Source organism: Clytia hemisphaerica, unplaced genomic scaffold, assembly GCF_902728285.1.
Source record: "Clytia hemisphaerica strain Z4C2 unplaced genomic scaffold, Clytia hemisphaerica genome assembly, whole genome shotgun sequence".
NCBI classification, from domain to species: domain Eukaryota; kingdom Metazoa; phylum Cnidaria; class Hydrozoa; order Leptothecata; family Clytiidae; genus Clytia; species Clytia hemisphaerica.
In genome coordinates, this window is record NW_027103907.1 from 1,021,190 (window position 1) to 1,033,950 (window position 12,761).

The 12,761-nt window shown below is 38.3% G+C and overlaps 1 protein-coding gene across 1 annotated transcript in view; it reads left to right on the top strand.

Moving 5' to 3' along the window:
* The window catches only part of LOC136809090 (uncharacterized), a 29,616-nt gene that overhangs the window by 301 nt on the left and 16,554 nt on the right, over window positions 1–12,761 (top strand). Inside the window, exons 2-14 of the mRNA XM_067065669.1 lie at window positions 453–588; window positions 1,297–1,583; window positions 2,042–2,160; window positions 2,609–2,972; window positions 3,759–3,947; window positions 4,326–4,685; window positions 5,216–6,091; window positions 6,597–6,725; window positions 7,353–8,186; window positions 8,557–8,646; window positions 8,905–9,084; window positions 9,354–9,590; window positions 10,294–10,518. Of these exons, the coding sequence (XP_066921770.1) occupies window positions 453–588; window positions 1,297–1,583; window positions 2,042–2,160; window positions 2,609–2,972; window positions 3,759–3,947; window positions 4,326–4,685; window positions 5,216–6,091; window positions 6,597–6,725; window positions 7,353–8,186; window positions 8,557–8,646; window positions 8,905–9,084; window positions 9,354–9,590; window positions 10,294–10,518 (4,026 nt within the window). The remainder of the gene's footprint in view (window positions 1–452; window positions 589–1,296; window positions 1,584–2,041; window positions 2,161–2,608; window positions 2,973–3,758; window positions 3,948–4,325; window positions 4,686–5,215; window positions 6,092–6,596; window positions 6,726–7,352; window positions 8,187–8,556; window positions 8,647–8,904; window positions 9,085–9,353; window positions 9,591–10,293; window positions 10,519–12,761) is intronic.

Below are 12,761 nucleotides of genomic sequence, written 5' to 3' on the forward strand. Positions count from 1 at the left end.
CATACCAAAGATTCCCAAAATGGTACTTGATTCCTCTCTGCTTGATGCTCAGCAACTAAGAGAAGGATCAAGGGTAAGTGGAGAAATCCAGGGAGAAAGAGTGGCGCCCTCCCCTACCTTCGGGTAGATAGCTATCGAAAGAGGAGCCTTCGGGTCGCCTCCGACTGCGGTCGCAGACTTACTACTACTACTGCCCCTTATGAGGAGTTTCCTTTGCAAATGAGAAAAATATTTAAATATCAGGAAATTTAGCGCCAAGTTTTGGGAAGCTATGCTGCAAATTTGAATATGTTGTTCTATTTCGTTCGATTCTTCATTGATTTTGAAGATGTTGAGCTATTTTTCGAGGGTGAGAAAATCATTCCCCCATTTTCTCTGGGCTTTTTTTTTAATATTATGGTATGTTAGAGTAAATTTTAATCTAGCTTGAACATCATCTCTCTGCTTTTCAGGTGAAAACAATCCTCAAATCGTTCGGTTGTCAAAACACAATGTTAGACTAGAACCTCACTTGATAGATGGTCATGGAGACGACGAAGAGAGTGGTGACAAGCGAGCTATCACACCAAGAAGCAAAAATGATGAAAAGTATGAAAATTATATGATAAACAATTTAAATATAACACTCAAAATGATTGGTTGATACATTGATAATCATGTGAAACTGCTTATAAGTGATTTTTTACTGCAAGTGCTTCCAACTTTACTTGGCCTGCTTGACCAGCTTGGCCTAACGTGAGTACCACAGTATGCTCATACACCGTGATAGCAAATCAAGATTTAGATCCTTTTCAAAGTATTTTCTCAAAATTACGTCATAAACTGTTCTTTATTGATAACAGTCAGCGCTAAACCTGGCTGGCACACGACGTTACTTTAACGTCCATCTAATGTTATATGGACGTTGTGAACGTTAGATAAACGTTGAAACAACGTCGTGTGCCAGCTGGGAAAAATATATTTTAAGGATAAACCAGTATGTGATACTCACAGTAACATTCTCCACCATGAGACTAGGTTTCATGACCTTATATGATCTTTCAAAAATCTTTGAACACCCTCCTGAGGTTCTTAACTTTTTAAGTTTTTAAGCCTAAAAATGTTCTTATATAACATGTTCTTATTTTCACCTTTCTTTGAGTATTTTTATCCATTTTCCTTAAAAATTGAGTATTTATTGTCCACAAAAACTAAAAATGTTTGTAACTTGTTCTTAACATTTTGGTCAATAAAGCCTTATATTCTTATAAAGTCTTTTCTTATAAAAAACAACATTTATTACAATTATTTATCCAGTTCAAGGAAGAGAGGAGGCAGGCTAAACTTTCCCGAGAATGACGTCTTCCCTCCGGAAAATCCAGAACCAATCCAACTGGACGATGATCAAGCCACGCAAAGACATCTTGATGATCATGATCTTTTACGTTTGAAATATTTGAATGATCCACGTCCAGATTACTCAGGGTCGGGTGGCGGCCAACCAGTGGTTCATATTTCACCATCAGGTTCATTTGTTCCACCGCCACCACCCGCTCCTCCACCGGTTGTTTTACCACCCGCTCCGCCGCCACCTGCTCCTATAAGTAAGTAATTTTAACTTTAATAATTATCAGAGCTTAACTACATTCATTAGTTAGATAACATTATAGGGATCATACTAGACTAGGCAAATGCCCGTTTCATCATCAATAAATCTCTTATACTTTTACTTAATCCAAAGATAATCATGTGTGTCAATACACCAATCCACCCTTAATGGCGTGGTCGATTTTATAGGCGCTGGTATTGAATTTACGAGGAAAATTACTTCTCGGGACACGGCATTTTCAGTCTGCCTCTAAATAAAACTAAGCAAAGCCCTGCCGCCATATGAGAGTAATTTCTCTGAGTCTCTTAAGTGAAGTGCAAACTGTTTTAAGCAAGAATTTTCCAAATATAAAAAAGAAAGCGTAAGAAAGAAACAAATCATGTCAAGCATGAATAAGTTAAGATGAAGGCGATCCAAAAGGTTTATTGCCTAAAACATTATTTTTTATTTCAGTCATTAATACAGGATCGGGGCCAGCAGCTACAGCCATTGAAGCGACGTCACCACCGCCTGCTCCACCAACACCCGCCCCATCACCTCAAGATGCTAAACTGGCAGGTCTACAGGAAAAGGTAAGAGATTTATATGAAAACTCTTAATTTTCAACAATGATATGATAAAAAACTGAAGCATTCTAGTTCTGGCGCAAAAGACGTCTACACGGTAGCCCTCCACCACAACTGTCGACCTATCCCCACGTTTTGACAAATCAACTGTTGATCGCTGTAACGTGATTTTTTGTGTGAGGGTACGTAAGATATTGTAGTTTAAGCAATACAAACTCATTTTTCTCCTTTTTGTTTTAACTTTTCAATAAAGCTCTGTCTTTACATTCTTTTCAGAAAATCCCTTTTGACGTAAAATTGACGGTTTTTACAGATGATAGAATAAACGTTAAAAAAAGGGGCAAAAGCATTATTCTTTAAAGTTTGTATTTTCATCTTTCTCTGGGCTCAAAGTCGCTCGTCCACCAACTAACCCAAAGCGGCTCATCTAATCCAATTCCACTTGATTTTTCAGGTCGAGAATCTGGTCCAGAAAGTAGATTACAACATTCAAGGTGGACCTCTAGATGGTGTTCTAAGCCAAATAACTAACAAAATCAAATCCATAGACCAGAAAATTGACACGGCTGCTGTAAATGCTGGTGACCCTGGTGCTGATGCTGAAAAGATTGGTCAGACAGTCAGCCCATTTATGGGTGCAGAAATGTACAAATTAGAGGAGCTGATTGGACGATTAAACAATAAGATCGATTTTGTTAGTGATCGGCAGAGTCGTCCTGGACAAGTTGAAAGAGCTAGTTTGATAGCTGGATTATCGAACACTTTAGGCGATATTCAAAGTAATATGGAAAGCCTTGAAGGACGAATCGGAGGAGCAGGTAAACAAGTTTCGTTTCTTCAACCTTTGGATGGGTTACCCGATAACGACCCTATAATATCCTTGATTCTGGTCAAAATCTACCGTCGCTTTAGGTAAATTCCACTGCCCTTATCTTGAAGGAAAAGACCATGAATTCGGGGCATTTAAATAACCAGTTTCCCAACTCAAGCTATTTGTCACACCTGTAAAAATATCCCTTTCCAGTCTTCCCAGAAAAGTCAGTGGAATCTTTGTCCGAGTTGAATCTTACCCAAAACGACTTAAATCTAGTCACAAAACAAATCGGATGACAATCCTTGACCTACTTCTTACTGTAGTGAAAGTAGATGAGGCGAGTGTACTTTAACCTTGCTTCAAAGTGGTTTACGAGCCTGAATAACCTCACACGTTGCAAAAATTGTGTATTAAGCATCGGGCGAACTGAAAAGCAGGCAGGTTGTGTAAACTAGTGTAAAGTATTATTACGTCTATCGAAGATAACACTTGACCTTGTATCAAAGTAAGTAAAGTGACGCCATCGAGACCACCGGGTGGTCCAAAAAAGTTTCCATAAATTTCAAATTTTGACGTAGAGCGCTCTAATTGTGTATGAGTAAACTATAACTTATTTCAGGGCACTTCTGAAAATTTCAATGTCATAAAGTAATATTCTGTAAAGTTATGGGGTTTTCTAAATAAGAGCTCAAAATTGACTTGTTCAAAAATTTATTCAACATTTCTTGCTCATTGTGGTTTACTAACTATTTCTGATATTCTTATGTGGTGTTTGCTTAACGTTCTTCAGGTAACAACAGAGCTGTGTCACCAGATTTTCTAGCAACGGAAAAAGAGCTTGCAGAACAAGACGCCAAATCGACAGCAGTATTAGCTCAGCATATTGGAAAGTTAGAACATACACTTGCGACGTTGGGCGATAAAGTGAAGTCGCTTTCCGTGAAAAACGAGGATGCAATGGATAAAGCTATGGAAACAGGTAACTTTAATTACAATCTGATGTATAGTAACGAAGTTAAGCATACAGATAATTAAAATAAGCGTGGAAAATCAATGCCACAAGAGTACTCGATCAGTTAATAACCAGAGCCATGTATCAATATTTTAAAGCTACCTTCCAGTAAAAGTTACATTTTCATTCTAATTTTAGTTTTTAATGGAAGATCACTTTTAAAATATTCATACAGATAATTAAGAAGGAAATTTGACAATGCAAGATTTCTCATAGATTCAACCCAAAATGTCGGCAACCTAGATATTTTCTTTGTTCCTAATAGAAAATTATGACGATAGTTTGGGATCTTTTACGTCATAGATCCGGATCTTATGTGGGTATTGTATTTAACTTTCATAACAGGTGTCAATGCTGAAAGGATCAAGAGTAACGCGAAACTAGAAGAAAGTATGTTAGCTCTTGCAAACACCATGTCTGGATTGCAAGAAAAAATGACCAGATGGCCAGACTACAGGATCACATTACCAGCCCCTGGTACCCATCCGGCCGGACCGGTATTTTATAATGGACACGGGCCCAATCGTGGGGGCGAGAAACTTTCTGAACCAAATTGGAATTCGACTGTCATTGACGTTCCCCTTGATGCAGCCGCAGTTGCCCCGCAAGTGGTCCCGGCTCCTGATCCAGTGGTCCAAAAGCAACAAACCGATTTACTAACGGCACAAACAAAACTTGAAGGACAAATGGGAAACATTCAAGCAGGTATGTTTCCAATTTCACATGATATCAAGTAGTCTTCTTAGTCTGTGTTTTTCGTATCCTTCCTCAAGGTATTGGGCTTTTCCAGAAATTGAGTTTACCCCCACTGTTGAGGATAATGTTTTTTCAAAGAATCGAACCGCCTGAATATCCTACTTTATTAGTAAAGACCTGGATATTCACTCTTAAAAATACGATCAACCCCCTGGATATCCACTTTTGAACAAAAATCGTTAACCAATATCCTCAACAGGGGGCACGGACTATTTCTGGAAAAGCCCATTTTGAGTTTAGATTATTTGGATTTAAAGATTCTTAAGTGATATTATCATCTCCGTACGATCCATTGCTTGGATCAGACAACGTCTCACAACTCCTATTAAAAGGGAAAAGAAAACAGAAACATATTCTAGTCTTAAATTTTCAGAATACTGGCCTACTTGAAAACATTACAAATCCTAAATCAAATCCTATGACATAACTATGTCTCAGCCTGTTTTATTCACACTGCTTTTTTAACTTTCAATTTATAGGTATTGCTGCCCTGGGTCATGCAATGGAGCGATTTGACAAGCCAGTAGCTGCACCAGCTGCCACAGTTGATCACCATGCAATGATGGAGACTGCACAAAGTGTACTCAAATCTGCTGCTGAATCATTCAAAGATATTGCTAAACAAAGCAACGAGAATGCTAACGATTTTACCGAAAAACTTGGTCAGACTGTGTCCAATGCTGAGAAACTTGTACAATCTAAAGAACTTAAGAAAGTTAAATATCCAGTGTTACCGTTTGCCGGAGCTAACCTTGCTGGCTCCGCAACGACTGCCGCCCTGAACTCAGGTTCCCCGCTATCAGCTGCTATTCTGGCTGCAGGTGCGCCTTTAGCTGGGGCAGGAATTGGTGGAGGAAGTGGTTTGAATATTGGAATCAACCCAGCTTACATGGGGTTTGGAGCCTATCATTTAGGAGCAGGAGCTTTTGGAGGGCTTCCAGGCGGAATAGCCCCTGGTGGAGTTGGAGGCCTCGGTCATGGACTAGGAGGTGGCCTAGGTGGTATTAACGGCATTGGAATAGGTGGTTTAGCAACTGCAGGAGGTATCGGTGGTTTAGCTGGACACCCTACCATCCCTGGTCTAGGAGGTGGTTTTACAGGAACCCATCTACCTCTTGGACGAGGTGGAGGTATAGGGATCGGTCTAGGTCGTGTAGGAGGTGTCAGTCTTGCTGGCAACCCTGATGGTGGAACCACAGCGCATGCATCACCCATGGATCCTCTTGGTTTGTATGGGTTGAATAATGCCATCCCTGGTCTTGCTGGTACTATTGGAAGTAACACGTGGGCAGGTGGTAACCACCGTTTGGCTGAGGCAGCAGGCGGTGGTGGTGGAGGTGGTGGTGCTGGAGGAGGTATGTAATATTTGAGCTTAGTAGGATATTCAATTATAGTATGTGATTTCTTTGGCAGTTCTAAAAATCTTTTTCCTTATCGAGTTACATTAAGCTTAAAAGTTATTTGTATTTCGAATACTATCTCGGCCAAATACCAGATTTTTTCTAAGGAAGATTGTAATCTTTTCTGCATTGAAAAGACTCAACATTGAAAAGAAAAGTTTCATATTTAGTTCAGTAGAATTAGGTAAAACTTCACCAAAACCTGGACAAAATTACCAACAAGCTGAAATTTGGCACAGTGGTCCCTAATAGGGTACTTGACCACCAAAAAGCTCCATTGATTCGTTATATTTGGTTGGTTCGTCTTTTATCAAAGTGTTTTCACGTTTACTATATTTTCTACAATGGCGTTTTAGATACTTCTACAATTTTTTCTAGATATTAGGTCTTCATCAAATTCAGATAGATTTTTCTCCTTGTGGCAATAAATAAAGTTTACGTAATATTATTGATGTTACAGGCGGCGTTGGAGGTTCAGTTGCTATGCGACCGTTAGACTCCAATCCTCTCAATTTTGGTACCTATGGAAACGGACACCCACAGATGGGCGTGATTACAGGAAACCTGGGCGGAAGTCTTGGGCTTGGAGGTAAGGACTTTTTATATAAATTAGTAGTCTCATAATACAAAATTTAGGTAGAAACTATCATTTAGAGATACATAACCCACTTATAGAATAGCCTACGCAAGGACACCTTTCATCTGATTGTTTAGCACATTGTAATCACTGACCTTTATATACCCTGGACCAAGTTTCTTTATCCCGGCCAAGAAAATTCTTTGATCTGAGTTTTTTGAAAAGTGGTACCCTAATGGTGGCACTACTCAATAGCGGTGTAAATGCATCGAGAGCGCTAGACCTACTTTCCCTCTAAAACTTTTGATGATATAGCGACGTTAGACGTTAATTTTTAACACTGCAATGGCTTCTTTATGGGTACCAATTCAAAAAAAACTTCAATCAAAGATGGCGGATATAGCTTGGTCCGGAGATACATAAAGGTCAGTGATTGTAATGTGTAATTTGCCATGTAGTTCACTTATTTCCAGTGCCTTATCTAATGGTAATGGTCATCTAAATCTTGACCTATACAGCAAAGTTAACTTCTGTCAAAATTCAAAGGACGATTCTCAATACATAAAAGCAAAAGCAAACTCTTTACTATACCTTTAAGCTCACTTATTGACAAAACTTCTCTTATCATTACTTCAAAAGGTATCGGAGGTATTGACGGAGGAAATGCACTAACAGTCAATCGAACTGTTGAAAGAAGTTTCAAGAAAGAATTCATTTGCAAAGGTCACCCTATGAAGTGTGCTTGGAGCTCAACTAAAAGAACCGTAATTGGAAAAGGGAGCCCAAGTAATATGAAAACTGATAGAAAAAACTCTCTGGCAAATAAAAAAAAGATTTCATCAGCAATCGAGCAACCATTATTCAATCAACCACACTTTAGAACAAAAAGAAATATTGGAAACTTTGAACCATTGCATTTCTATCAAATCCAAAAACCATCAGTCATTTTGAATCAAGGTCCTGAAATCAGAGATATCTATAATATACCTGCAAAGAGGCATTACCTACCTCTAGTCCTATCGCATAAAGGACTCAATCACATTCATAAGAGACACACGATGGTTAGACACCATTCCCCACAAAATGCTTGGCGAAAACAACACATCCCTACTATTATCACAGCAAGGAAAACAGCTATTACCAGTAAAAATAAAACATTAGTTGAAACTCCACATCACGAGGTTGCATCATCGAAAAGTTACGTCATTCGTCCAGTGCATCGTCAGCAAAATACACAACACCCAGTGAACCAACAATTAGAACATCCTTCAGATCCAGTGAAATCAATGTTGCCATCGTTACCAAGTTTAACATCCAGTGAACCAACAGGAATTAAAAATGAAGATGCGTCAACAAGAAACATGTTTAACATCAACCCTAAACCATACGCGGGATCAAATATGGTATCTGCGATGAATAATCTGCTGACTCAGCGATTGACCAATGCTCAAAAGTTTGGACCAGCGGTCATAGGTAAGTAAAAGTTGCTTGGTCACGATTATTTGATATTTATTTATATAGAACCGTAAGATAGGTGCCATGGTCAACGTTTTGTTAATTCATATATTTTGTCTCTATTGTGGTCTTACTATTTTTATGTTTGAAGAAGTAAGAACGGAAAATAGGCCCTTCTAATCTGACACTTGACTTTTTAAACTAAACCATAGGGCTGATGATGGGGGGGGGGGGGGGGGGGAGGGCCAGGGGCAGTAATAAATACTGTATATCGATTACTTCATTATGAATAAGCTCTGGTGACTAAGGATCGATAGTTGGAGTTAAATCGGTAATTGCACCTGAATTCCTTGACTGTTTGCAACAAAGCGATATCTTTTTTTTATAGGAGCGGCAGTGAATTCAGTACAAGGCCTGGCACTGGACACAAATAAACCTTTCGGATGGAATTCCGCTGAACAGCCTGTAGAATCACCACGTAAGAATATTGTGTGGAAATTAAGAGTAGTAAAAAGGCTTTTGTTTGTTTCATTGTTTCTTACATGAGCTAGTGTTGAGAAATTAGTCCGTTTTGCTCACTTTTTGATTAAGTGATTTAATTTGGAAACAGTAACTTGATGGAAAAAAATTCAAATTTCGATTTTCACCCCATTTTATAAGAATTCAATAGCCTTTAATAAATCGTGTTTTAAAGTTTTTTCAGATCTGAATAGGATTTTCAACCTTTCCGTTTCAGTTGCAATGTTGAGCCGACCAAAAGAAGGGTCTATCGGCGCAGGTACAGGAGGTTATACCAGTGGTCTTGGTAGTTTTAAGGACCACCTTGGTTACGGGAGTAGTTTGTTTGGTGAAGGTGGTGGAGGCGGAAAAAGTAGTGGAATGGTGTCTCCTGATGTTGCTGCTGGCAAAATTGCAAGTATGTACTTTTCTATCGCCATGATCACGACTAGCATCAGATTTCTTTATTGTGTCAGACTAAGTACCTTTTATACAAGCTTGTTGCTCTGTACCTGATCTCTGATAATGAATTATACCCAATATTGCTTTGAAAATATTTTGTCGTGCTGTTCTATTCGTTACGTTATTTTAAAAGGTAATACTAAGACCGTTTATATAAGCACTTTTCAGGTATTTCTAAAATTCCAGCTTTGCTTAAAGATCTTATTATCCTATCTATATCTACAGGAATGGCTACTGCAGCAAATGAAGCCAGTGCCGCCACATCAAGCGCGGCTCGCATGATCCAAAACAATGTTTGGGGTCGTAGTGGAGGGGTCGAGGACCGTGGTAAACACATGGGTGAATGGCAACAGTTCTTTGGTAGTTTACCACATCACGATGAGAAAGGGATGACGATGGCCAATGAACATCACGGTGAAGACCATAACACGCATTATTTCGATCACGGTGAACACGGAACAGGTACGTAGAATGATTTTACTTAGACGGGGGATCGTTTATAATCCATGTAATACAGTGATATTGGTGTTATACAATAATACAATAACCGTAACACGAAAGTATCAGCTTGCTCATTCCAATAGCGTTTGCTTGTTCTGTTCATGTCTGAATTAGTCGTGTAGCATCCGTGCCATTACTCCGTAACTCCGAGTTTTCTAAAACTTTATGATGTCAAATGGGTGTGCACATCCCAGCTAAGGAAAGAAATACAAATATAGATTATTTTTCGGGCGGGGTCGAGAAATAGGGTGGTTTGGGTTACTGCTCTGCTAGTTTTAGACTTACCGGTACAGAAAAAACAAAGAAGCTCTTGCCCCTCTTGACCCATGTCAAGACACGAAAATGAGCTATTTTTCGGACGATGTTCAAACTCTATGTCCAAGCTAAGATGCTGAATTTAAAAACATCTTCAACATTTGAAAGATATGTATTATATGAAATTTTGCCAGACCACGCGATTGGTTTGGCATAGTAGGAGGTCTGATAACCCATTCCATGGGAAATTGACCAGACCCTTTAGAGTTTATGCGTGATGCGCCTGCATAATCTCTCATTGGAAATTGGCTCGATCCATTAGGGTTTACTACATAATTAACTTATTCCAATCTGTTATCGGAATGAAAGACAAGAAAATAAACAAAAGTACTTTTCATAATACTTACAGGCGAAGATACACATCATCATGTGTACGGTCACCACACCGAATACGGACATCATGACGAATGGGGATTTGGGGACACCGGACAGTTCGGGCACCATCATAAGTGGGAAGAAGGGCCGAACGGTGTTTTCGAACATTTCGGTGATTGGGGTAAAGATCACGATCACGAAGAGCATCACGACGATCACCATGACGACCATCACGAGGACCATCATGAACACGGTCACGGTAAGCACCAAATAGCAAGACATAGACAAATGAAACTTGACAGAAGCAATGTTGATATTTCGATATATTAATATCATCATCAGTAATTATTTAGTGTTCTAAAAATGAATAAAGATTAGGCTATTAAAAGTGCAAGTAAAATTATAAAATGAGACGAAGTATAAGGACAAAATCAAGATAATCAAACTATCAAATTAACTTTTCAACGTTTTCTGAATATTTAAGACACCTCTTAAACGTTCATTTCATAAGTATTCCCTTTCAGAAATTGAGTACATGTTTTCAAGGTATTGAACTGAGAAATCAGCCCGGGGGGGGGGGGGGGCGGTGGGGGGGGGTTTGGTTGGTACCGGGTTTGCGAGCTGACGGGGGGGGGGGTTGCCACCCGACTTTCGAACTTTGGACCCTTACCGGGACTAAAAAGGAGAAAACAAAGGAAAATTTTGGGAATTTTGCGACCCTTAGCAGGACAAATTTGACCAATTTTGACCAAATTTCGATCTTTCAGGGAGTAAAAAGTTGAAATTTTCAAATTTTTCGACCCTTATTGGGACTGAAATTTGATTTTCTGATTTTTCCGACCCTTAGCGGGACTTTGGAAGTCCAAAAAAGGTACCCTTAAGGGCGGCACATACCGTACCCTCCATTTGCCTAAGTTACCCCCCCCCCGGGGAAATCAGTTTTCTCTTTACCAACACTACAAGTTTTCGAGTGTTCCGAAACTGCCGAGGTGCGTGATTTTTGGAAATGTAAATAAGTCCAAATATATCGTACACGTTTTTTTATAAGAACTATATAAGGCTATGATGGACAAAATATAAAGAGAAAGTTAAGAAATTTTATGGATTCGCGAACTCTGAAATACTAGATTTTGAAGGATCATGGACAAAAATAGTCACAAAATGGTGAAATTAAGAACACTTTAAGAACATTATTAGGCGTAAAACCCAAAGAATAAAAACATGCAAAGGCTTAAGAAATTTTGGATGTTCTTATAAAAAAATGTGTAGTCTTTTACATACACTTTGTCTTTTTTAATCCTCTACCACCAGCAATATTGCGACCATGTTTATTGAGAAATCCTTGCCCCACCCGTGATATATTTAAACAAACAGGAAGTACTAAAAAAATTCACTTATTCTCGATATGACTTTGATTTATTTTTAAGGGCTCTGACCATAGTGAATTTTTCATAATTGCCGTGTTTAAAATGTGTTTTCTGACTGATGTAACTAACAAAACTATGACATGTTATACATTTTCTGTTAGACAAACTATTCCTGAATCTGAAAATTCAAAAATTGCATTGAAAAAATTAGATGAAAAAGAAAATGAAGACTTTTGCGAGGAAGAGTATTTCAACTTTGAAGAGCTTAGTTTCGGCGAAAAAAAAACATTTTGAAAATTTTTTCGCAGTACATGGTGTATCTTTTACCGAAAAATAAAAATTTTTGCGGAAAATTTTTGTAAATGCTTCTTTGTCTCGAAATCTTCAAAATAGTGGTTTTTCATCAATTTTTCATCTTGATTTTGCTTAAAAAAACAGTCATAACTTTTGACACATCTTTTTAAAAATATTTTCCGCAAAATTTGAAATAGTTCAATTCTTTGCAGACAGTTTGAAAAAAGTTCGAAACAAAAAGGTTAATTACCCATTAAAACTTAGCACTTTTTATAAAATAAGGTGATGCAACATATTATTAACGTCTTTTTAAAGTTCATAACATCATTTTTGCAATTAAGTTCTTAATTACTCTTAAGGGGTTTGATTAAAAAGCTATTTATAAAGGCAATTCTTTGTTAAAAGTGTTAAAGAATCTAAAACATAACTTTTATGTTCAGATACTAAAATTAGTTTTCTGACTATGGTCAGAGCCATTGAGTTTCAAGCCCGAAGGGCTAGAGGTCAATCTCTAACCTTTCTCAGGCAAGAAAAATTGAAGCCTTAAAATATGCGCCGTATTTTTGATGACGGATTGAATCTAGCAATTCCTTTGTTTTCGAGTGATATACTTTTCGAAATCAAGCGGTAAATTTTAGTTTTAATCTGTCATTTGTGTAAAAACCAGGCGGGTCGCTCAAGGCCGCGCAACTTTGGTAGGATTTGTTGGCTTCAAATCCTACCAAAGAGATTGACCTCTAGCCCTTCGGGCTTGAAACTCAATGGTCAGAGCCCTTAAAACTATGTGACTGTGTTTTCAAGTTTCTAAACTCAGAGCACTTACTTCAACATTTGAAACAAA